Raw genomic sequence first — 25,890 nt, forward strand, 5'->3', positions numbered from 1 at the left:
TGATTGCCCTAGCTGTGTGGCATGGCGCCATTGTCCTGCTGTAAAAACCAGTCTTCAGAGTTGGGGAACATTGCCTGAGCATAAGGAATCCACTGTTTTTCCAGGATAACCTTGTATGCTGCTTGATTCATACGTCCTTCACAAAGATTAACCTACCCAATTCCAGCCTTGCTTGAAGCATCCCCAGATCATCACTGATCCTCCACCAAATTTCGCAGTGGGTGCAAGACACTGTGGCTTGTACGCCTCTCCAGGTCTTCGTCTAACCATTAGACAACGAGGTGTTGGGCAAAGCTGAAAATTAGACTCATCAGAGAAGATTACCTTACTCCAGTCCTCTATGGTCCAATCCTTATGGTCTTTGGCAAACTTCAGCCTGGCTCTCCTTTGCTTCTCATTGATGATAGGTTTTTTTTCTAGCTTTACATGACTTGAGCCCTACCTCTAGGAGCCTGTTACAAACTGTTCTCGCCAAGCCCAGCTGCCACTTGCCATTATTATTATTTGCCATTCCTTTTGTAGGTCACTTGATGTCATCCTGCGGTTGCTGAGTGACATTTGAATAGGATGAGTCATCCCGGTCAATGGAGAGTCATTTTCGCCCTCTTCCGGTCTGTAGCTTTGTTGTCCCCAATATCTCCTGCTTGACCTTGTTGTAATGGACTGCCGTCTTAGAAATTTTAAGGATGGAGGCAACATGATGCTCACTGTATCCCTCTGCGTGTAAAGCCAGAATTGAGCCCTTATTTTCCTCACTCAAGACTTTTCTTTTCAACTCCTTTTGGCATGGTTAAAAGTTATTTTTTTCATTCTTATTACTTTTGAGATATTACTAGCAAATTGTTTTGCCATCCAGCTTGTCCTATTGCAAGAGGATTTTGAACACCACAGCAGGGTTTGTTATACTTTCCTTGGTTAAATAAGATTTGGTGTTAGGGCTGGCGGAACGCACCAAATAATAAAATAGTAAGGTGCGTTCACAGCCCGGGGTCCACCGTGAAGGGGTGGTAAACTGCTAGTTAGTAATGGCGGAAGTACAAAGCGGTGTAGAAAAGGTCACATGTGGGTTAACGTCACCCAGTGTGAACAGAAGCGAACTCTGTTAACTCACAGAGCCGCGCTACCGCAGAGCATAAATGCCGGTGCCTGTTCAGCGCACAGAAAGCGGTCACTGAACTCTGCCCTAAGGACACGGGGTCAGAGTCACTCTAGACCTTCTGAGCATACGGCGTCGCACCTGCGGACGCCACTATAGACGCTGACTATGGAGTATCGAGCATGTGCACCGTGGTATACCGAGCCACCGGTGGACACTGATGCCTGTCTCAGACTCTGTCCTACCTACACCTAAGCCTTGGCGCTTAACAGGCTAGGCTGCACAACACATGCGTACCAATGGTAGGGGTTTCCAATGAGTCATTCACCAGAGACATCCATACATGCATACAACTCTCACTCCTCATAGTCTGATAATGCAGTCTATACTAGCGCATGGCCGAGCGGCCATGCGAACCTTTTATAGCAGCGTCCTTCCGGGACCTTCCTGACCTTTCTGATGGTCAAGTCCGAGCTGGAGAAGGACCTGAGCATGTGACCTTCCATCTCCAATGAGAGATCGTCCCATGGGCATGCTCAGTGGACCAAAAGGAGGACTTAGTCCCTGGAGTGGCTCGCTGCTGACCAGCATGTGTTATAGTTGGACCAGAGGTGGCAGCAGCAACAAAGCCCACAGAGCTGGTCTGAGCAGAGTGCCGGTATCGACGAGTCTGCTGAGCAGGCTCCTCTGCGGCCAAAGGGGAATGGGAGACCGCAGAATGCAAGGCTCGAGATTCCTGCTATGCAGCAGCAGGAACCCGACGCCTAATGTTTGGTTCCGGTGATCACCTAATCAGAGGCACATTAAGTAGAATAAGGTGTACTCTGGTTGTAATTCAAGTGACACTGGAATGGAATGACAGACATGTAGAGAAGCTGATTTTTATAAAACTGTGCAGTGGTCTCTTAATTTTTGCCAGATCTGTAAATGCCTAGAATGGTAGCTTTCTGCATGAGACTATGCTGCCGTACCGATGCTTGCCAATGTGGAGAGGCTTCCTTTGTATCCTGTTTAGACAAGCCTGCTGCTTTTACAACATCCTCTCGATTGGCTATATGCAAACCGATCGGCAGTCTTTATTGTTTGTTTTAAGGCCCCTTTACATTTAGCGATGCACCAGCGATTCGAACACGATATGACCCGGTCAGGATCCCTGGTGCATCGCTAAATGGTCGCTAGTGAGCTGCCACACAGGCAGATCTCACAGCGATGCAGCAGCGATACAGCGGACGATACTTACCTTTCAGACGCGGCGATGATGACGTCCTCCCGCACGCGTCGCTCGTCGGCGCCAGCAGGAAGCGCCCGACGAGAAATGGACCCGGCCGATTTCGCACTATCAGCGACAGACAGCGGGGGAGCCGGTCGGAGGTAAGTATCACACATAGCGATATTGCTAGCAGTATCGCTGCCGCGTCACCAAATTGGTGACGCTTTAGCGATATTGCTAGCGATATCGCTATGTGTAAAGGCCCCTTTAGAAGGGCTTTCCAAAACTCCCATGATTACAGAACAATCACTTTGTACTCTTAGAATATCGTTATCAGCAGCACATCTCCTGTTTGCATAAGATAATGTGCTGCCGAGAGTAATTTTAATGTTGGCATGAATAATCCAGTCCCCCTGAGGAACCAGCATTTGGCTTGTTCGTCAAGCGATTGTCGGCATGTTTACACAATCTGTTAGACGAGCCAATAATCGGGAACATTTGTTAGTGTCTATTCAACGATTAAGTGAACCTTCAATCAGCCGATTGGTAACGGTATTGTGGGTGGGGACTCAGTTGCTACAATGTTGGGTATTTATTTGTATAATTCTCATTTATTCAAGGTTATTTTTATATAGAACCTGTCAGTAAGGCAATTAATGCTGCCTTTTGGTTTGTGTGTACATCGGGAGAGATCAGTCAGCCAACTAGAGTGGTACCGCAAAAAGCTGGCCAGAACCCCACTGAACAAGTCTGGTCTCTCCCTTCATTCCCCAGCTCTTTAGGCTATGTGCCCACGTAGCGTTTTAAAACGCACAATGAAAACCGGACTCCTTCCCAGAAATCGCGCGTTTTTTTCCCCGCGATTTCACTGCGATTCTGTTCGCGATTTTGCCGCGATTTTCTCAAGCACTTTCCAAGCGATTTGAAGCATCGCTTGGAAAGTTGTTGACAGGTTGGTCACACTCGTCAAACATAGCGTTTGACAAGTGTGACTAGCTTTTTACTATTGAGGCTGCCTATGCGGCATCAATAGTAATAGAATGTTAAAAATGATAAAAAAAAATAAAAAATTGGTATATTCACCTTCTGACGTCCCACGCTGCATTCCCGGGCCTCAGCGTTCCTAGCGATGCCTTGTGAGACCTGTGATGACGTTGGGCTCGCGTTACTATAGCGATCTCGCGAGACCACGTCATCACAGGACCTTGCCGCAAGGCATTACTGGGAACGCTGAGGCCGGGAATGCAGCGCGGGACGCCGGAAGGTAAATATACCCCGATTTTTTTATTTTTTATTCTATTTTTTACAGGGGTATGGTACCCAGGGCCTGGACGACAGTCTCTTCTCCTCCACACCGTGGGTACCAACCGCACATGAGACGCTTAACTTCCCGCATGGTGGGCATAGCCACATGCGGGAAGTAAGCGATTCTCATGCATTCCTATGTGTGCGGAATCGCGGCAATTCTTTGCGATTCCGCACAAAAGAATGAGCATGCTGCAAATTTTTTCCGCGATGTGATTCTGCCACAGAAAAAAGCGCAGCATTAGCACAGCGTGTGCGGAATGCCATAGGAATGCATGGGGTGCGTCTGGTACAAGATTTTTAATTGTTTTCGCGCCGAAAATCGCTGCAAAAACGCTTAAAAATCGCTTTGTGGGCACACAGCCTTAAACTATTTTTTGTCTGTGCAGTTGGGTTCATGCTGCCCAAGCAACAAGCAACATTAAATTGGCAGGTTATTTTCTATCATTTCTAAGCCCTTTTCTCGCCAGTTGTGCTGCTGCTCATGTAACTCGGTATAATTCAAGATGCAGATGGCTCTTTGCCTTACAGGGCATTTGCTGTCACAGCATCTGGTTGAGAACCTGAATTGTAGTCAGCTTTTTGCTCATTTGTTAGCTTTGCAGACACACTGAGCCACTGCTACTTTTCTATCACAGACCCCATGACTTGGAAAGTTATCAGACAGATGAATCTGATGACCTCTCTGATTTGTCCTCCTGTGACAGCGAGGAAATAGTAAATGAGGAGTCTGCCTCCAACCACAGCCACTCCTTTTCAAAAACAGCTGATAAGTAAGTGATGACTTTTTATGGACTATGTTTGCATGCAGTACAAAACAATTAAGTGCCTGATTTTCACAATTGCTGATTTCACTATTAGCGGTGATGTGGACACGGATTTTGGCGATACGCTGCCTCGTTGTGTTCAGTACATTTTTAGTCACCATGGAGGAAGTGGAATGGAGTTTAGTTGCATTATGTTTCCAATGCACTTGGCAAGACAGCACTGGAGTGTTATTACGCCACTGTGCAGTCATTACATTTTACTTACATGGTTTTCCCTATACTTTTAAAGTGATCAGTGGGAAGCTTCCTTGGTAAAAGCCTATTTGCCTTCATAATCCACCCCCTACTCCAAGCACTGCTGCTCAAACGGTCTCTGCCAAACTAGAAGTTATGATGACCGCAAAGGGAATCGGTCACCAGGTTGTTGCCATTTCATCTGAAAGCAGCTTGATGTAGGTGCAGAGGCATTCCAGTGATGTATCGTTTACTAGGCTCTATGGAGTACTTTTTTTTTTTTTTTTTTATAATCACTGCTTTCTCTGCTGCAGATCTACCAGTTCTTTCAATTCTGAGTCCTTTATAACCTCGAACCCATCACTTTCAGTCTATGCACAGTTTATGCAGAAAGCTGCCAATCGGTGGTGGGGTCGGGGTTACACAGGGCTCATGAATATGGAGGACTACATGACAGCTGGTTTACTAGTCCTTTAGTTATAGTCTCCTGCAGATAAATCAGTGTTATGAAAACTGCAGAGTGACACATTGCTAGTATCGTGGTTTCTGCCCCTACATCATGCTGCTCTTAGATTAGGTGGCAAGAACCAGGTGACGGCTTCCCTTACATTTTTGCGTGACTATTGCATCAATTAAAACCTTTATTACTTATTATCACTGCTCCCAAGGAATGCTGTTTATAGAGATGCAGTGGTTTTTGATGCATCCTACAGTGAGACTGCAGTAGTGAATAACACACCCAGGTTGTACATACAAAGGACTCCTATAGCATTAGTTCTAGAGCCACTTTGCAGGCAGACCCCATAAGTGAGTTTCTCTTTCTTTCACCTCTGTTGGGATTTCTGTCTTTTCTGACAATGATTGTGACTCCATTTGAGAAAATACACACGGGGAGCATGATCTGTAAATGGTGTAATTCTGTCCCGATGTGGTGGTTTATTTTACCTTTTTGTAGTCTTGTTTAGCTGCAATAATGACTCTGTATGTCCATCATATAAGATACTGCTGGTTCTCAGTATGTCATTTAGTATGTATGTATGTACATGACTTTCTATAATGTATTTTTAACTTGCAACATCGTAGACAAACGGGAACTCGCAGGAGAATGAAAAACGGCACACAAAAACATATAGTGGTAAGTAGTAACTGAGAAGCTGAACACTTATTTTTTGAGAACCTTTATTGCAGAGAGTACTATTAGTCCTCTGAGACCTTCCTAAGAATTGTTATGCCAAAGTTATGAATGTACATAGTATGGAGATTTCTGGAATGCAGCGAGTAAGTAGCACAATATTTCTTAAACCTAGAATATACAGGTGCTTCTCACAAAATTAGAATATCATCAAAAAGTTAATTTATTTCAGCTCTTCAATTCAAAAAGTGAAACTCATATACAGTCATTACAAGCAGAGTGATCTATTTCTGTTATTGTTGATGATTATGGCTTATAGCCAATGAAAACCCAAAAGTCATTATCTCAGTAAATTAGAATACTTTATAACACCAGATTAAAAAATGATTTTAAAATCCAAAATGTTGGCCTACTGAAATGTATGTTTAGTAAACGCACTCAATACTTGGTCGGGGCTCCTTTTGCATCAATGACTGCATCAGTGCAGCGTGGCATGGAGGCGATCAGCCTGTGGCAGTGCTGAGGTGTTATGGAAGCCCAGGTTGCTTTGATAGCAGCATTCAGCTCTTATGCATTGTTGTGTCTGGTGTCTCTCATCTTCCTCTTGATAATACCCCATAGATTCTGTATGGAGTTAAGGTCAGGTGAGTCTATGGGACAATCAAGCACAGTGATAGTGTTTTTAAACCAGGTGTTGGTACTTTTGGCAGTGAAATAATTTTCACAATTGGATGTGTTTAAATAAAATGTTCCTGTGCTGAGATAATCTTATAAATGTGCCTCTGCTGTGTATTGTGTGATGGCTGTGTCTGACAGTGCTGGGACATGGTCTAATCATACCACAGCTCCTGGGCAGGGGAGGAAGGAAAAGAGAGTATACAGACAGGACAGCAGAGAATCACAGCTGATTCTTTCTGTGAGGTAAAACATTGATTAAAAACAGGCAGGGAAATGCTTCATCTCACAGAAAGGATCAGTTATCAGGATGCGGTTATGTCTGTATACTCTTACTGTATACACTTTTTATTTAAACACATCCAGTTGTGGAAATTATTATTATTCCAAGGTCTATTGATTAAAATGTACTTTGTGGGAAAACCGCTTTAAGTATTCAGTAAATTATGATTGGTATCTCTGACAAGCAGGTACAAAACACAGTAATTAATGGATGAATACAATTAAACTTTTTTTTAATATTTCATCCAGGGCTGTGGAGTCGGTAAGCCAAACTGGTGATTGCCAACTCCTCAATTTCCCTGACCTCTGACTCCCACACCATTACCTCACTACTGAGCATAAAGTGCAGCACAGAGTCATCTGCACTAAAAGCCTAAATCCTTAGATCAGGGACAGAACAGACTTTTATAGGACATTTCAGAACGTTCACAAATTTATTCTACGTGTTTCAGGGTTCAGGTAACCCCTTCATCAGGACATACCACAAATATCCCTCTCCTGATGAAGGGGTCACCTAAACCCTGAAACGCATAGAATATACCACATTGAAACCTCTACATAGAATGATGCTGCCACCACCATGTTTCACTGTTGGGATTGTATTGGGCAGGTGATGAGCAGTGCCTGGTTTTCTCCACACATTGAGGTTAGAATTATCACCAAAAAGTTCTATCTTCATCTCATCAGACCAGATAATCTTATTTCTCATAGTCTGGGAGTCCTTCATGGGTTTTTTAGCAAACGCTATGCGGGCTTTCATATGTATGGCACTGAGGAGAGGCTTCCGTCGGGCCGCTCTGCCATAAAGGTCCGACTAGTGGAGGGATGCAGTGATAGTTGACTTTGTGGTTCTTTCTCCCATCTCCCTACTGCGTCTGTGGAGCTCAGCCACAGTGATCTTGAGGTTCTTCTTTACCTCCTCTCACCCTCACCAAGAATCTTCTCCCACGATTGCTCAGTTTGGCTGGACAGCCAGATCTAGGAAGACTTCTTTTGGTCCCGAACGTCTTGCATTTAAGGATTATGGAAGCCACTGTGCTCTTAGCAACCTTGAGTACTGCAGAAATTATTTTGTAACCTTGGCCAGATCTGTGCATTTCCACAATACTGTCTCTGAGCTCCTTGCCCATTTCCTTTGACCCTTAGATACGTCCCTTAGATGCGTCCCTTAGATACCCGATGTGTACGTTAGTTACCAGCTCCCTGCATCAGCGCGCTGGTAACTAACGAACACAGCGACGCCGCGCGCTCGGCGTCGCTGTGCTGATCGCTGGTGAAGCTGTCTGTGTGACAGCTCACCAGCGATCACATAGCGACTCACCAGCGATCCTGACACGTTGATATCGTTGGTGAGTTGCTATGTGTGACTCCAGCTTAAGGGACCTTTTTAAATGCTTAGGAAGCCTTTGCAGGTATTTTTGTTAATCTAATTTACTGAGATAATGACTTTTGGGTTTTCATTGGCTGTAGGCCATAATTATCAACATTAACAGAAATAAACACTTGAAATCACTCTGTGTGTAATTATTCACTTTTTGTATAGAAGAAATTTTTGATATTCTCTTTTTTTTGCGAAGCACCTGTATAGTCCTACATGGCTTCCACCCTCCATCTTCAGTGAATGGCGGTGTCTCGCTGGCCCATACCCTTTGCCACCCTTTTGTAGTTGGAGCAGATTGACCTTCACGATATGAGCGGTGTATATACCAGCTATACTTGGCAGTTGTCTCCCAAAGTATTTGATGTGAAGTTTTTTTTTTTTGTTTTTTTTTTTAGTGTTGCCATACTGTAAACACAATTGTGCATTTACTGTATTAAAATGTTTTCTGCGTATGTCCAAAATCTCAGGTGACAAAGCACAGAGTGGAATACAGCGGTTCTGAGGATGAAGAGGATAAGAATTACTATGGGGAATCTGGTAAAGCATGACTTATGCTATTAACACCATGTTTAAGAGTATAGCTGAGAGAAAAATAATCCATCTAAACCTGGAAACGTTTCCGAACTGGTGGAATATAGATGTAATTTGTGAATAAGCAAATTGGTCAGTGTTAAATGGGAAATAAATACTGTAGCTATTGCTCCTACATGTGTTCGAAACTTATTCACAAGTATATATACCTTTTATGGGATTAGTCTCCATGTATACCATGCATTAGCTGAATGTGAATGAATAGAAAGGAGGGTATATTGTAGGTAGCCTCTTGCTGTAAAATTTAACTGGGAGACCATACTAGGTGCCACAGTTTGCCAACCTTATACCCTCACTAATTCAGTAGAGATTTCTGGAGGGGTACCTGGGCAGCACAAGTGCTCCACAAGACTTCTAACATCCCCTAAGGTTCAGCTTCTTATAGGGTGGCAAAAAGAGGGTTGCGAAGCAACCTGAATAAGTGAAGGACCAAGTGTGACGGAAAGAAGCCCATGATGCAAAGAAAATGGCAAGGTACACACCTCATAATCTAAGGAAAGGTGTAACATGTAGTTGGATGCGATCATGGAACATTAATTGAATCACTGTGTTTATAATCAGAATAATCTAACATGAAAGGAAATTAAAGGGGTTCTCCCACAAACAAGTTTTTTTGTTTTTTTTTTAATCAGTAGATCTTGGAATAATAATAATTTTCACAATTGGATGTGTTTAAATAAAATGTTCCTGTGCTGAGATAATCTTATAAATGTGCCTCTGCTGTGTATTGTGTGATGGCTGTGTCTGACAGTGCTGGGACATGGTCTAATCATACCACAGCTCCTGGGTAGTGGAGGAAGGAAAAGAGAGTATACAGACAGGACAGCAGAGAATCACAGCTGATTCTTTCTGTGAGGTAAAACATTGATTAAAAACAGGCAGGGAAATGCTTCATCTCACAGAAAGGATCAGTTATCAGGATGCGGTTATGTCTGTATACTCTTACTGTATACACTTTTTATTTAAACACATCCAGTTGTGGAAATTATTATTATTCCAAGGTCTATTGATTAAAATGTACTTTGTGGGAAAACCGCTTTAAGTATTCAGTAAATTATGATTGGTATCTCTGACAAGCAGGTACAAAACACAGTAATTAATGGATGAATACAATTAAACTTTTTTTAATATTTCATCCAGGGCTGTGGAGTCGGTAAGCCAAACTGGTGATTGCCAACTCCTCAATTTCCCTGACCTCTGACTCCACACCATTACCTCACTACTGAGCATAAAGTGCAGCACAGAGTCATCTGCACTAAAAGCCTAAATCCTTAGATCAGGGACAGAACAGACTTTTATAGGACATTTCAGAACGTTCACAAATTTATTCTGAAAACAATTGCAGCACATCCTGCATTGTGCTACTGTACCCAATACTGTTTGTTAGGCTGGGGTCACACTACGTTATGGCAGTCCGTTAACGCTGCCATAGACTTCCATTATGTGGGGCATCGCGACGCATGCCATAAAGCGGCACGCGTTCTTGACGTGCCATCATTCACTGACTGAGCCTCGGACGCGGGCTGCAGCGTCTGAGGCTCCGTCACCGCTAGCGCTTCATCAGCGCTAGCGGTATAGCATAACGCATATCGCGTTATGCTATAGCGTTAACGCAGCCCGTCAACGCTATGCGTTGAACGGGCTGTGTTAACGCTATGTGAACCTGGCCTTAAACAATCTTTGCATGTGTTGTGGCTGTCAAACAAGCTGAGAGACATGCAGCCACGGCGACTCGAACATAGTTTTCGAGCGCGTCGAAGATACTCTTAGCACACGAGAATGCTCTGATAGTCTTATCTGAGCACGATCGCTCATCTGTTAGTGGTGTCTCTTGCTTAATGGTGTCGCAGCCTCTGTGGTCTTTCAGAAAAGGTGTGTATATACTGACAGACCTTGTGACACTTAGATTACAGACAGGTGGACTTTCTTTCACTTTTCACAAATCATGTGACTTATGATGGAATTGCTTGCACCAGCACATGCACATTTTTATTTACTTGATCTCATAAATTTAATGTATGCCTTTATTTTTCTCAATTCACCAATTTAGACTATTTAACGCTGATGCATCATACACAAATGGGATTACAAAAATATAACACAGGTTGTAATGTAAGAAAGTTGGTAAAAAGACAAGGGGGAGAGGGGGTGGTGATGGTGAGTAATTTAGCAAGCCACTGTGTATTGTGCATGTTCTCACTGATCGTAGTCATTAGTTTTCCTTTTTCTTTTTTTTTTTTTTAATAGTTTTTATTCACATTTTCATTATAACAAACAAGTGAAAAACAACTGTATCACCATCCGTCCAACCCCTCCAACACCCCACACCCCCGCCCGGTCCACAAAAGAAATAAGAAAATTATACACAAAGCACAAATCTTATGAAAATATAAAATACATGCACATAGACGCAGTGGATAACAATGTCGCCCAAAATCAGCTGTTAGATGAATAGGTTCGCTGCTGGCAGACCCGGGGTGTCCAGCCAACCAGCCCAAATTTGCTCAAAAGTATTCGGTCGTCCCCTCTTAAGGTATATGGCTTTTTCTCTATAGAGTATATAGTTTAATTTATTGATGTATTCTGTCCGAGATGGCACCTTATCTGAAATCCAATGGAAAGCTATCAGCTTCCTAGCAGCATAAAGCATTCTGGCAACTGCGGTTTGAAGGTATTCATCTCCCCCCACATCCTCCACATAACCCAAGACACAGACAACGGGATCTCTCGGGATATCCTGTCCTGTAGTCACATGGATCAAATTAAGGACCAGAATCCAAAATACCTGCAGGCAGGGGCATGTCCACAACATATCTAAGATATCAGCATTCTCGAGCGTACATTTAGGGCACTGCGAATCAATCCTCATCCCCATATCAAATAACCATTTAGGGGTTCTATAAACTCTATAAAGAATATACAATTGGGACAAACGATTGGATTCGCTAAGAGACAGCCTAGGGACCATCTGCAGAATAGATTCCCATTGATCCCCTGAAATGGCGCCCAACTGTTGCTCCCACTTCGCCAACGCTCCTATCGGATGCTTCACCAAAACCATTGAAAGAAGTCCACCATACACAAACGAGATTAAACCCCTAGTGTATGCCTGCAGCCCGAGCCTGCTGACAATAGCATCCTGGTGTATAGATATACTATTCATTTGGTCCTGCACTGTGTAGGCATGCCGCAACTGCAGATACTGGAAGAACATAGTGTTGGAGCGGAAAATCCCGTTTCAGTGTGTCAAAGGACTTAAAAACCCCATCCTCCACTAACTGCGACAGCTACCAGATACCTATTCGCCTTCATTGCGCAAAACCTTTAAGCGACCTCATTTGCGGCAAATACAGGTTATCCCAAATAGGGGAGTATTTTGTGAAACCCGTGATTCCTCTTAACTGTTTAATTTTATCCCACACTTTAATCATGAGAAGGACCGTAGGATATCTAGACGCCCAAGGTCTAAATCTGCCCGCCTCTAAGTTGGATAACAGCGACCCCTGACCCACAAGAGACCGGAAAATCAACTGGCCCTCCGCTGGGAAGCCCTCCATTCCCCCCGCCATGTGCTGACAGTGAGTGGAGAGAAAGTAGAGCCATGGATTGGGCAGCGCCAGCCCCCCCTCCTCTTTAGATTTTTGTAAATGTTCCAATTTGATCCTTGCACCCTTTTTTAACCAAATAAGTTCTCTAAATATCGCATTAATTTTGTAAAACCTATTTTGAGGGAGCCAGACTGGGGAGTTGTGAAGAACATACAGAAGCTGCGGCATGATCACCATTTTCAGTAAGTTCACTCTCCCCACCACAGAAAGATGCAACTTAGCCCAGGCCTTAACCTTCCCCTTAATCCTGGCCATCAGTGGCGAGAGATTCAAATATTCAAAATCCATCAGTTTATTAGATATCATAATACCCAGATATTTGAAAGTCGTTACAACCGGCACGTGTGTGACGTTGATTGGGATCGGATCTAAAGGGAGAATCGCAGATTTTTCCCAGTTAATAACTAGTCCCGAGACAGCGCCAAAAGAATTAAGGAGCAGCATCACATTATGTAATGATCTATCAGGGTCAGCCAAGAACATAAGCAAGTCATCAGCATAGAGTGCCACCTTCTCCTCCTGTCCTCCGTATCTGAACCCCTCGATGTCCTTATCATATCTTATTCTGGAGGCCAGAGGCTCTATCGCTAAAGCAAAGAGTAGCGGGGACAGAGGGCAGCCCTGCCTCGTACCTCTATAAAGAGGAAAAGGGTCAGACAGTGATCCATTTGCTCGTATTCGTGCTTTTGGTTTGGAATATAGGAGCCTGATCCAGCTACTAAAACCCGGACCAAACCCCATACAGCGAATTGTAGCCCAGAGGTAGGTCCACTCTACACTGTCAAATGCCTTGGCGGCATCCAGAGACAGGACCACCCTCCCCCCTGCATTATCCGCCCTCACCTGCATGTTCAAATACAGTCGCCTAATATTTATGGCCGTAGACTTACGAGGCATGAAACCCGTCTGATCCGAATGTATTAACGATTCCACCACCTTCGAAAGTCGAGTGGCCAAAACCTTCGCCAGGAGCTTAATGTCCACCGTCAGGAGGGAAATGGGTCTATATGACGCCGGGAGTGTCGGGTCTTTGTCCTTTTTTGGCAGCACAGTAATAATAGCTTCCCGCATAGAAGATGGGAGAGCTCCAGAACTGAGACTATCATTGAATACAGCCAGCAAGGTAGGGAGTAGTACAGATTTATACTTTTTGTACACCTCAACCGGTAAGCCATCCACCCCCGGCGCCTTACCATTGGACGTAGATCCCAAAGCCTCTTCAAGCTCCCCCAAGTCCAGCGGCTCATCAAGCATACGTCTCACCTCGTCAGTTAGACGTGGGAGTTTAGCGGGCCCCAAAAAGTTGTCAAGGTCTTCAGTCGAGGCCCTGGTGTGTGAGGAGTATAACTCGGTATAAAAGTCTCCAAAATTCTCAAAATACCCGGTGTGTCATTGAAAAGTTGCCCACCCACATCCCGAAGGCCGGCTATAAACGAGGACCCCCCCTGTGCTGAAGTTATAACCGAGAGCAAATGACCAACACTCTCCGCAGTTTCAAAATATTGAACTGACTGAAACATACGTTTTCGTTTCGCAGTTTCTAGCGTCATTTTAGTCACCTTCAACTGTTCCTCTTTTAGCCTTTTCTGACTGGCGAGAGTGAATCGCATGGAGAGAACCTTTTCCGCATCCTCCAGCTCATGAAGTATAATCTGAGATTCTGCTCTGGAATTGGATTTAAGCTTTGAAATCTCACGTATATACATGCCCCGCAGGTATGCCTTCAGAGTCTCCCAAACAGTCAAACTAGATGCTGAACCCAAATTAAACCTGAGATGTTCCTGTATCTCAAAGCTAAAGCTATCATTCTTATCCAATAGCTGCAGCCAAAACGGATTAAGTCGCCATAACGGTTTAGTTTTTAATCTATTATCCCCCCCCCTTGATTGTAATGGACATGGGTGAGTGATCCGACACTGTTCTCGGCAAATAATTAACGTCTAAAATTTTTCTCAGCATCAAATCATCACCCATAGCCAAATCAATGCATGACACTGAGACAAAGGTAGAGGAGAAGCATGAATATTGGTAGACATCAGGATTACGACTTCTCCATAAGTCAGTCAGGGCTAGCTCATGTAACAAAACTCCGAAAGGCGTACGATTACCTCCCGGTTTCAGGGGTGCATGATTACCTCTATCCCAGTGGGAGTCCAAAACATTATTAAAGTCCCCCACCAACATATAAGGGACCCCCAGAAAGTCCCTCAACATGATATGAATTTTATATATAACTTTGCTACTATAAGGCGGGGGGGATGTATATAGAAATGAGTATCATTATCTCAGCAAAGAGTTTGCAGAATAGAAAGACGAATTGCCCCTCCGTGTCCACCACCACCTGATTGCATGTAAACTGGGCACCTGAACAGACCAGTATGCTAACTCCCCGGGAGTATTGAGAGTACGTGGAATGATACCCATGTTGTATCCACCTCTTATTTAATATACCAAGTGTCTCAGGAGTAAGATGCGTCTCTTGTAAGCATACAACAGTTGGCTTCTGATCCATTATAAAGGAAAATATGGCCTGTCTTTTTACTGGGGACTTTAGCCCTCTAATATTCCAGCTAAGAATTTTAACGTCACCCATTCTCAAATCGATATACAGTCGGTGCCAATATCCACCGTGTCATAGTAGAGCTTACATTGTTGTGCACAAAAGTTACATAGGACCCGACAAACCCCTAGAACCCCCCCCCCCCCCCCCCCCCAGAACTCTCCCCAAAATGTCCCCCGGCAGTGCCAAGGGTATTTCAAACAAGGGCGATGTTATTCCCTTCCACATCAGTCAATGGGCGTTTCACTTCCTAACTGCTGCCCACACATAACAGGATGAGTCCCCACAGCACATGGCAACCATCTATAGCAAAACGGCAACATGTCGAGCAGTTTCCTGCAACAGAACCGAAAGTCAAGACACCAGACAGCGCAGAAGTGTCCAAAGTAGCAAATACATCATCAGCCGCATTCCCGGTCTTCCTCATCCTTCCTCAGCTGCTGTTCATTCAGATCCAGCCAGTCCATAGCATCTTTAGCATCCAGAAAAAAGTGAATTTTGTTCCGGGCCTCGACCCGCAGCTTGGCCGGGAATATCATAGAATATCGGATACCTATGGCCCTTAGACGTTTTTTGATGTCCATAAATTTAGCTCTCATTCTTTGGACTTCTGGCGAGAAGTCAGGGTAAAAAGAAACTCTGGAGCCATCGATAGAAAGGTCAGGATGTTCCCTTGAGTATCTAAGGATATTATCCCTGTCCCTATAGTGGAGAATTTTAGCCAAGATAGGCCTCGGTTGGTAACCAGGAGGAGGAGGGCGGGTAGGAACCCTGTGAGCACGTTCCACAGCATATAAATGAGTTAGATTATCAGTTCCTATTTTCTCCTTAATCCAGGCTTCGATAAAAACAGTAGGATTTTTGCCTTCATAACGTTCAGGCATGCCAACAATGCGGATGTTGTTCCGTCTAGACCTGTTCTCTAGGTCATCAGTTTTGGCCCACACAGCAACCATATCTTTTAAGTTCTTTATGATGCTGCGCTGACTTAGACACAGTACCCTCCACAACTCCGACTTGTTTCTCAAGTTGCCCGTTTCTGTCTTTAACGGTGTGCAGTTCATGCCTCACATTTTGCATGGATTCTTGTAAATAACCCAGCTGAGTGAGCACAGAAGAAATAGCAGACCCACACTGCATAACTGCCATCAGCACATCTTTGATAGTAGGTTCAGTTGGCATTTGCAGCTGCAGTGCTTGGAGCTGGCTTTTGTTTTGCTCCACTAGTTCTCCCCAGCTGGCTGCAGCGTCCTGCTTCTCCCGACCTCCAGAGCCTGTGGCCTCCTCCTCTCCCCTCTCTCCCACCTCCGGATCCATACCTCCACCTGCAGACTCCAGCTCTTCATCTGTCTCCTGGAGGAACTCGCACTCTGCCTCCTCCACTCTGGCAAAGCGTCTCAGCCGGGCTGCCACCTCCCTGTTCCTGGCCTCGCTGTCTGCATCTGCTTCCTCCAGAGCACGCACTGTGTTAGCAGCGCCATCTTGGGACCCAGGCCCCAGCTCATTAGTCACTCTTCTCTGACCTTTTTTTGGCATGATTTAGGGCTAGAGGCTGAATGTCTCTGTCCAGCGGCACCCGCAGGTCTCAGGAATGCACACAGATTAGTTACTGACCGTGCTGTGGGGATATAATGGCAGTAATCAGTAGCTGTGTGTGGGAGCTCAGCAGACCCACGTCCTCCTCACATGCTGCTAGGCCACGCCCCCCATTCCTTTTTCTTTTTCACTTGGCCCAAACCGCTATGGCCACTTCTTCCATCCATAACTCAACCTTGCGAAATGTAACACCGAGACCTCTTTGAATTACTACTTTTCAGCACCCTCTTCATATTCTACAATTTCTGCAGCAACCATAAAGTGCTATACCCGGTTCCCTAAAACGTAATAATGCCCCTTTGCCCATGGCAGTAGTTTGTACCCTTCTTTTGTTACCTCACACAGTAATTGTGCCCCTGCACAGTAATAATGTTCCCTTTGTGCTTCCTAATAGTAAAAATGCTCCCATGTGCCTGCTTACAGCACCTTGTAGAAATAATGTCCCACCGTACTTTCTTTAATACCCTTTATGATGCCTTATAATAATAATGACCCCTTGTTTTATATTAAAAAAAACACCCCCCATGCCGCCTTATAATACCTCCTGTCATTCCACTGTCATGACAATGAACCCCCATTGTACCTCCTTATACTAATTACCCCATTGCCAATACATAGGCACAGTCATAAAAGAGCATAATTCACAGCTTTTTAAAGACTGAGAGGGACCTGTAATGTGACACTTGTTTTTTTTTTTTTTGCCCATACTGATGCTCTTTCGTGTTCTCACATAATACAATTTCCTTTTCCAGGAGCTTCAACAGTATCGTGCTCCCCAAAATGCCACCACATAGTATTGTAGGTAACCGCAGGTTCGCAGGATGCAGTGACGAGACGCGAGACTGGTTGAACTTTGAAAAGCAAATTTTCCAGGTCACCACCTGACAGCACACTGGAGGACGTCCTTCTCATCCGGAGTGGGACAGGAAACCACGAGAGTTCAAAAAGATCCTCCCACTACCATCCCTCAATGTTTTTCCTGTCCCACTGCGGATAGGAACGACGAGAGGAATATCCGACCGTTGCGTGCAGATGGTCAGGATCGGGGGGCCCAGCCTTTTCCCTTCCTACCTGGAGAGATCTGCAGGTGACACCCGACAGAGGGTCCCTCAGCTATCCCGATGTAGCGCTGCTCCCGGATGTAGAGTCGCTTCCTCCTGACGGGGGCTCTCTACTCTGGACGCCACCACCGCCAGACCGCCTCTGGGAGCCCACTGAGCCCACAAGTGGCTCACTGACAGTTACCGCGCCTTCCCCCGCCTGCCCCGGGGAACTCGGGAGTCGCCATGCCCGGAGACAGAGGCATGCAGCAGCAGGCGCGCAGCGTAGACCGAGGGCACCGCAGCAGTCTCCCCCATCCAGACGCGCAGGCCGGGGCGTGCAGAAGGTACTTCCGGCAGGGGCGGGGCGTGTCGGCCAGGGACGCGTCACTTCCGGTCACGTCATCGACCGGGGACGCTGTTGTGAGTATATTTTCCCCTTCACCGTCGATGTCTGATGAACTCCCTCTTCTGGTGAAGGAAGGTAGTGAGGCTGATTACCAAACACCTGATCTGGTTGATGATGACTGGGTAACAGGAAATTCTGACTGGATATAAGGCAGCCGACGCCCTTCTGAGTCGCTGGTGATTTCTCTGCTGGATTCTTGGAGACCAGTCTGATTCCTGCTTCCCAAAGATAAGTTTTTGCTCTGCTAGTGAACTTATTAGTTTTGTTTACCTTGTTTTTTGGAGTTCAGCCATCCCCGGTCGGGGGTGTGCTGAGTTCCATTTTTGTCTCTGATCAGTTTGTCTCTTTGCTCTGTCTTCAGAATTTACCTGAGTGCTGATATAGTCATTTTGAAGTCCTAGCGACTTCAGGGCCTGTTTTTCCTATCAGACGGTTGGGACATTTTTTGGTAGGGTTTTTTGCGGATTGCAGACAGCAGCTTTTCTATCCTGTCCTTTTTAGTTAGCTTGGGCCCCATCGTTTGCTCAACCTATCTTTCTATCTGTATTAGTGTTTTCATCTTGCTTCACCGTCATTATATGTTGGGGGCTGCCTATTGCTTTGGGGTCTGCTCTGGGGCAGTTTAGATATCCCCTTTCTTTCTTTAGGCCTATTTAGTTCTCCGGCTGTGATCGAGGGGTCTAGGGCATCGTAGGAACCCCCCACGGCTACTGTTAGTTGTTGTGGATAGGATCAGGGGTCTGCAATCCGATAGCTACCAACCTCTTCGGTTTTCTGGACTTAGCTTGTATTTTTGTTTTTTCCTCCTTCGGTGACTCATTCATAACAGGACGCATCACTTCCGGTCTCGTCATCGGCCGGGGGCGCGTCACTTCCGTTCGCGTCGTTGCAAAGCCCTCTTGACAGCGACCGCCCGTTACCACAAACCGCAGCGGCATAGACCCACCAGGGAAGTGGGCAGGCGTCCATAGGAACGGATCAACAGCGCAGCTACAAGGTGGTACGCAGGCTCTGCTCAGGGGGGCCAGGAAGGAGACACATCACCACTTACAGGTCTGTGTCTCCACAGTGGCCGACAGCGGCGATCTCCACCATTACCAATGGAGGACCAGGCCTTAGACGGAGACGGTAGCAGAGAGCCAGGGTCACGTGAGTAACCTCTGAAGAGGTCACTGCAGAGCCCATAATGATAGACCCCACAGAACCCGTATTTTATATGTTCTAGGGGGGAGCCTCCACTTCTGAGAGAAAGGACCCTAAGCGGAAGGATAAGAAGTGTCCGGTTTGCGCTAAGAAGCTAAAAGACACGTGGCAAAAGACCCTCTGTGACGCATGTGCAAAGCGTATAGTGGGGGAGGAGCAGGCTACTTTCATGTCTAACATGAGAGCGATAATCAGAGAATGAAGTCCAGGCCTCTGTATCCGGTCTAGCCGCTTCCCAGACCCCGCAGGCGAATCCCCAGTCATCCAGTAAAAGACCGAGGGAGTCGGATACGTCTTCTGAAGACATTCTGTCCGAGTCAGACGCAGAGGAGGAGGAGATCAGAGAGCACCCGGAAAGGGGAAGGAAATATCTGTTTTCGTCTGGGGATACAGACGAACTATTAGGGGCGGTATGGCAGACTATGCAGATCGAGGAACCCCCTTCTTCCATCTCAATTCAGGACGAAATGTTTGGGGGGTTGCGCTCCCAGACTTCAATGGTCTTCCCAGTTAATACCCATTTACGGGCAATGATACTGGAGGAATGGGAGGAGGCAGAGAAAAGGTTAACTATCCCCAGAGACTTTAGGTTGCGTCTGCCGTTTGACCCGGAAGAGGTCAAAGTCTGGGAGGAGGTCCCCAAAATAGACATCCCCGTAGCAAAGGTGTCAAAGAAGACGGCAATTCCGTTCGAGGATTCCTCAAGCTTGAAGGAACCCCTAGATCGGAAGGCAGATGGGCTCTTAAAAAGGGCTTGGGAAAGCTCAGCGGAGGTCATAAAGACGAATATAGCTGCAACATCAGTAGCACGCTCCATGCATCTATGGATAGATGACCTGGAAGAGCATTTGTCAGAACCCCGAGGGAAACCATTCTGAACTCCCTCCCTTTACTTAAGTTAGCTACTGGGTTTTTGGCCGACGCCTCGGCAGAATCAGGTTCACGGCCAGGAGCCAGGCCTTGTCCAACACAGCCAGAAGGGCTATCTGGCTTAAAAGTTGGGCGGGCGACATGCAATCAAAAAATAAACTGTGCTCAATTCCCTTCTCGGGGGGCCGGGTCTTCGGGCCCGTGCTCGATGACATCCTGGAAAAAGCATCAGATGGAAAAAAAGGGGTTCCCTGAAGAGAAGCTTAGGAGATACCAGCCCTTTCATAGACCCCGTTGCAACCAGAGAACGGACTACAGGGGGAAGGGGAAGTCTGGTCGATGGAGCTACCCCAAAGGAGGCGAGGGTAGAAATAGGAACAGAGAACATCTTTTCCGGCCCTGGGTCCAGCTCCCGGAGAAAATGACGCCACCAAAGTAGGGGGGCGATTGCTCAAGTTTGCGGGAGAATGGCAGAAAATTACCTCCAGCCCCTGGGTACTACAGATCATCTCTCAGGGGTACAAGATAGAATTCAACTCCCTGCCCCCGAACAAGTTTTTAGTCACCAGTTCGCTTCTCAGTTCAGCTTCCTCCATGTGGTTGGACATTCAGGATCTCCTACACATGGGAGCGGTCACTCCGGTTCCCATCCAGGAAGAAAGCAGAGGGCACTACTCAAGCCTCTTTGCAATAAAAAAAAACCCTCGGGGGATAACAGAACCATAATAAACCTCAAACCCCTAAACAAATGGGTAACATACAGACGCTTCAAAATAATCATCATGAAAATCTGATCCGCTAAGCCCTGAAGTGTTGGGTGTCTTGGTCCACCCTGGTGACGGAGAAAGGCCACTGATGTGGTATTGTCTGACATAATGTTGACTGTCCAACCACATGGAGGAAGCTGAACTGAGAAGCGAACTGGTGACTAAAAACTTGTTCGGGGGCAGGGAGTTGAATTCTATCTTGTACCCCTGAGAGATGATCTGTAGTACCCAGGGGCTGGAGGTAATTTTCTGCCATTCTCCCGCAAACTTGAGCAATCGCCCGCCCTTAGTTAGGGAAAAATAATAAAATAAAAAAAATGTATTTATTTCCATTTTTCCGTTAGGGTTAGGGCTAGGGCTGAGATTAGGGTTGGGGTTCGGGTTGGAGTTAGAATTGGGGGTTTCCGGGGGCGGGGCCTAGCTCTTCATGTGAGAAGTCGGGTGGCTGTGCTTCTCTGCCACCATTAGCCTCAATTATCCTGCACAGAGCCCGAACCAGCTAATTCCTTTACCAGGATCAGATGTCTGAATGTCCCAGGAGTCAGGGGTGAGCTTCTGCCAGACTCAGAGACAGACATGGGCCGCAAAAGGCAGAAAGATGTCGGAGCCTGCAGCAGTGCCTCAGTCCAAGATGGTGCTGAGAAAGAGGAGGAGGCGGGAAGAAGAAACACAGCCTTTGCACAGAGGCTGGAAGTCTCAGCCCGGCTGAACAGGTATGTGAAGGGCATAGAGACAGATGAAGAAGGAAATGGAGGGAGTGAGAAGCACAGATATGAGGAGGAAGACGATGAGGAGATGCCTGTGCTGAATGCAGAGCTGGAGCAGGAGGAAGAGGGGGATGGTGACACTGTGCAGTTAGCTGAAAGTTCAGATGTAGCAGAGCCCACCCTGCGGGATGTATTCCAAGCTGTCTTATACTGCAAGACTGCCTTAACTGCTCTAACAAAGCAAGTGTATTGCTTGAAAGAAGAAATGGGAGGCATAAAAACATCTATGCAGAAAGTTACAGCCAGATTAACTGAGGTGGAGGACAGAGTTGGTGTAACAGAAGATCACTTAACCTCATTGCAAAAGACACAACAACAGCACACTCAGAGGATCACGGTAGTAGCCAATAAAAATGATGACCTGGAAAACCGGTCACGTAGGAACAATTTGCGCATTGTGGGCATCCCTGAGAGAGCTGAGGGTGCTGACCCCACAACCTTTATTGAAACCTGGCTGCTGGACAAGTTTGGTGCTGATAACTTGTCGAGAGTGTTTGCGGTAGAGCGTGCCCATCGTGTACCCATGAGACCCCCAGTGCCGGGAGATGGACCTCGCACGATGCTAGCCAGAATCCTGAATTGCAGAGACAGGGACACTATCTTACGAAAGGCTGCAAAGTTGACAGATCTTAACCTGGAGGGCAAACGAATTGAAATATACCCGCATTACTCAGCCGAGGTGCAAAAGTTGTGACTGCGGTATGGCGAAGTGAAGAAACAATTTACAATTTACAATTTATCCTGCTAAATTAAGAGTGGAAGCTTTTGGAAAGGTCATTTTTTTTTCCCGTTACCGGTTGAGGCTGCTTCGTGGTTGGAGCGCAACCGGAGCAAATTGAGAGAAGATAATGGCAATATGACCACATGACCCTGCTAGACTGATCACTGGACAGGGTTGTGGCGCTGCTTTACTCTGCGAAATAGGAGCGCAGAGGAGGGGGAGAACTCCCCACTGGGATCTACGTATTATGGTTAATTGTTTGACTAATGGTTCGGGACTATGTATACTGTTGACAATATGGCGGAGAGGCTGCCAATGATGGAGGAGGACACGACGCATGTTGAAGTGCGGAATACTGAGAAGTTGCTCAGGTTCTTTGAACTCCCACTCTCAAGTTGGGGAGAGAGTGACAACTGCAAAAGGGGAAGGGTGGGGGGAGGGGAAGCGGAGAGGGATGGGGGGAGGTGGGTGGGGCGGATTTGTAGGGAGATGGGGGTTTTCATGCTGTTTGACCGGGTATGATTGGGACCACAATGTAATGATGTTACTTGATGATGATGGATTGTTCTTTCTAATGCACAATGAGTAACCGTACTGTTCGGATGTTAAGTTGGAATGTACGTGGTATATCTGATAAGGTTAAGAGGGCGGCTGTTGTGAATCATATCAAATCCTGTGAACCTATGATCGCCTGCTTGCAGGAGACACATCTCACTAGAGACACTATGCACTGGTTGTCAAGAGCCTGGATGCTAAAGACATATCATTCTACTTATTCCTCGTACTCCAGGGGGGTGTCAGTCCTAATACACAAAAACACACATTATGAAGAGCTGGAAGTGCATGTAGACAGTGAAGGGCAGTATGTATGGATTGCTTGCAGATTGTTCGGACACAAAATGATTTTAGTGGCTTTATATATCCCTCCACCTTACTCTAAAAAGAAACTACAAGCAGTACTGGAACTGACGGGCAGATGGGGGGAGACTCCATTGTTGATTATGGGAGATGTTAACAACACTATGAATGATTATTGGGAAAAAGTACGACCGGCAGGTACGGAAGCTGGACAGGACAGGATGACTGCCTTTGGCAAGTATGTAGGGGAACTTGGGCTGGTAGATCTGTGGAGAGTACGAAATGAGGGTAAGAGGACTTCATGTCACTCGGCAACACATGGAACACTGTCGAGGATAGACCTGGCTTTGGGGGATACCGCTATGGACGGGATGGTGGGGTAGGTGGAATACCTACAGAGGACTCTCTCGGATCATGGTCCTATGGTGGTCACGCTTCTGGTGAGATCTGCTCAGGGTCAGAGGGGAGGTTGGCGTCTTCACCCGATGTGGCTTAAAGTGGTGGACATGGGTGGCATAACCAAAGAGCTAGAGCACTTCTTCCAAATGAACGAAGGGAGTACTGAGGCCACAACGGTATGGGATGCCATGAAGGCGTTTACGAGGGGACTTTTTATAAGTGAGATTGCGAGGTGTAAGACCAAAACTAAATTGGCAGATCAACAAATAAAGGATGACCTGACAAGAGCGGAGGCAGACATGATTTTGGCGCCAACGAGTGAAGCTCACAATAGACTAAAATTGGCTCAGGAGGCAGTTGATAAACTGCACATGATGCAAGCTGAGAGGAAAAGGGCATTTCAGCAAGCTCAATTCTTTGAAGAAGGAGAGAGAGTAGGTCACTTGTTGGCGGTGATATCTGCGGCACAAAGGGAGTCTTCCAGGGTGTATAAACTGAGAGATCAAACAGGGGCGACTCTGACAGACACAAAGGACATACTGGAGGTCTTCAAGGCATATTACATGACACTGTACACTTCGAGAGCACGGGATACAGAGGGGGATGTGGAGAAATTTTTGGAAGGCATTTCACTACCTAAATTGCTGAGGAAGATAGGTTGAGGTTGGAAGAACCTGTGAGTGTGGAGGAGGTGGAATGTGCAATACTGTCTATGCCCAATAACAAATCACCGGGAGCTGATGGTCTACCTGGGGAGGTGTACAGGGAGTTAGTGGAACTGCTGGCTCCGAAATTGAAATCTGTGCTTGATGAGGCTTTAGTGACGGGGGCACTGCCGAGATCAATGGAGGAAGCGGTGATAGTAGTTCTGCCGAAGGAGGGAAAAGATCCCATGGATGCGGAGTCGTACAGGCCCATTTCGTTGTTGACAACGGATGTCAAAATACTCGCTAAGATCCTGGCCACCCGGCTCACCGGGGTTGCGCATACCATTATACACGAGGACCAGTCGGGCTTTATGCCTAACCGCTCCACGGCTGTTAACTTAAGAAGATTATTTCTTAATATGCAACTGCCTGCTGATAATGGTGGCAGGAGAATAGTGATGTCATTGGACGCTAGGAAAGCATTTGATAGCGTGGAATGGCAATACTTATGGAAAATCATGGAACTGATGGGATTCGGCCCCGCGTTCATGGCCTGGGTGAAGTTATTGTACTCATCCCCAAAGGCGGTAGTTAAGGTGAATGGAGAACAGTCCGGGATGTTTGACTTGCATAGGGGCACAAGGCAGGGGTGTCCGCTGTCCCCGCTATTGTTCGCGGTGGCAGTGGAGCCCCTGGCGGCCAAGATCAGAGCTGAGAGGGGAGTGGTCGGATTTAAATTTGGAAAGCTGGAAGAAAAAATATCATTGTATGCCGACGACATCCTGTTGTTTTTGGAAAGTGCAGGAGAGACACTGGGGTGCGCGATGGATGTAATTAAACAATTTGGGAGCATTTCGGGACTGGAGATAAATTGGCACAAGTCTTACGTCATGGCTGTGGATAGAGCAATAGAAGCGGAGGAGATAGATGAGAGGGGGAAACAACTCCAGCTAGTTTCACAGTTTAAATACCTAGGGATATGGGTAGCTCTTCCACTGTCCCGATTCACGGATCTGAATTTGGTTCCTCTGCTAGAGAAATTTAAAGGGAAAATAGGTGCATGGTGCAAATTGGCTTTAACGGTAACGGGTAGAACTAACATGATTAAGATGGTCCTTATGCCACAACTAATGTACGTTTTGCACAATTCGCCGATATGGCTACCAAAAAAACGGTTTCGGGGCCTTGATTCTATCTTCAGATCCTTGATATGGGGCAAGAAGCAGGCACGGATTAAATTTGCAACTCTGCAAAAAGGAAAGGAAGAGGGAGGACTGGCAGCACCAAATCCATGGGTCTATTTCTTGGCAGTGCAGGGCCAGCATGTCAGGGGATGGAGAGAGCTCGATTGTGGAGGAGCAGCTCACCGGGTGCTGGTACATGTGACGGGGAGACGCCCACTTATCCAGGGTCTAGAGGATGGTACCTTTAAGAAACTGGGAGCACCATATCCTACCATAGCCATGATTCAGAAGGTATGGGACACCATTAAAAGGATCAGAGGGGTGGATGAGCTGACTAGGTACTCACCGGTGTGGGACAATGAGCATCTGCCGGAACTTAATAAGCTGTGTCAAATGGGCAATTGGAAGGCAAAAGGAGTGAGATATGTGTGCCAGCTGCAGAGTGGAACGGACCTCAAGACCTTTGAGACATTGAGAGAGGAATTTGATTTGCCTTCGGTATGGGGGTTATATAATACTATATGCTTCGACATGCTTGGAGGGCACAGTGTAGATTGGGAGCCATGACGGTTCAGGGCGACATTGTAC

General features: G+C 46.3%; 1 protein-coding gene across 5 annotated transcripts in view; it reads left to right on the forward strand.

Annotated features, from left to right (window-relative positions):
• LOC141089375 (uncharacterized) overlaps positions 1-25,890 on the forward strand; it is a 132,681-nt gene that overhangs the window by 84,018 nt on the left and 22,773 nt on the right. For 2 of the 5 annotated variants that reach the window (XM_073575733.1, XM_073575734.1), the window contains 3 exons: positions 4,250-4,384; positions 5,696-5,747; positions 8,550-8,619. In XM_073575733.1, the coding sequence (XP_073431834.1) occupies positions 4,250-4,384; positions 5,696-5,747; positions 8,550-8,619 (257 nt within the window). Of the gene's footprint in view, positions 1-4,249; positions 4,385-5,695; positions 5,748-8,549; positions 8,620-8,977; positions 9,148-25,890 lie in introns of all 5 variants that reach the window. The other 3 variants (XR_012232264.1, XR_012232265.1, XM_073575735.1) reach the window with 3 other exon arrangements.

The sequence above is a fragment of the Dendrobates tinctorius genome, unplaced genomic scaffold (genome assembly GCF_039654945.1).
Source record: "Dendrobates tinctorius isolate UK_male_01 unplaced genomic scaffold, ASM3965494v1 ptg000046l, whole genome shotgun sequence".
NCBI lineage: Eukaryota > Metazoa > Chordata > Amphibia > Anura > Dendrobatidae > Dendrobates > Dendrobates tinctorius.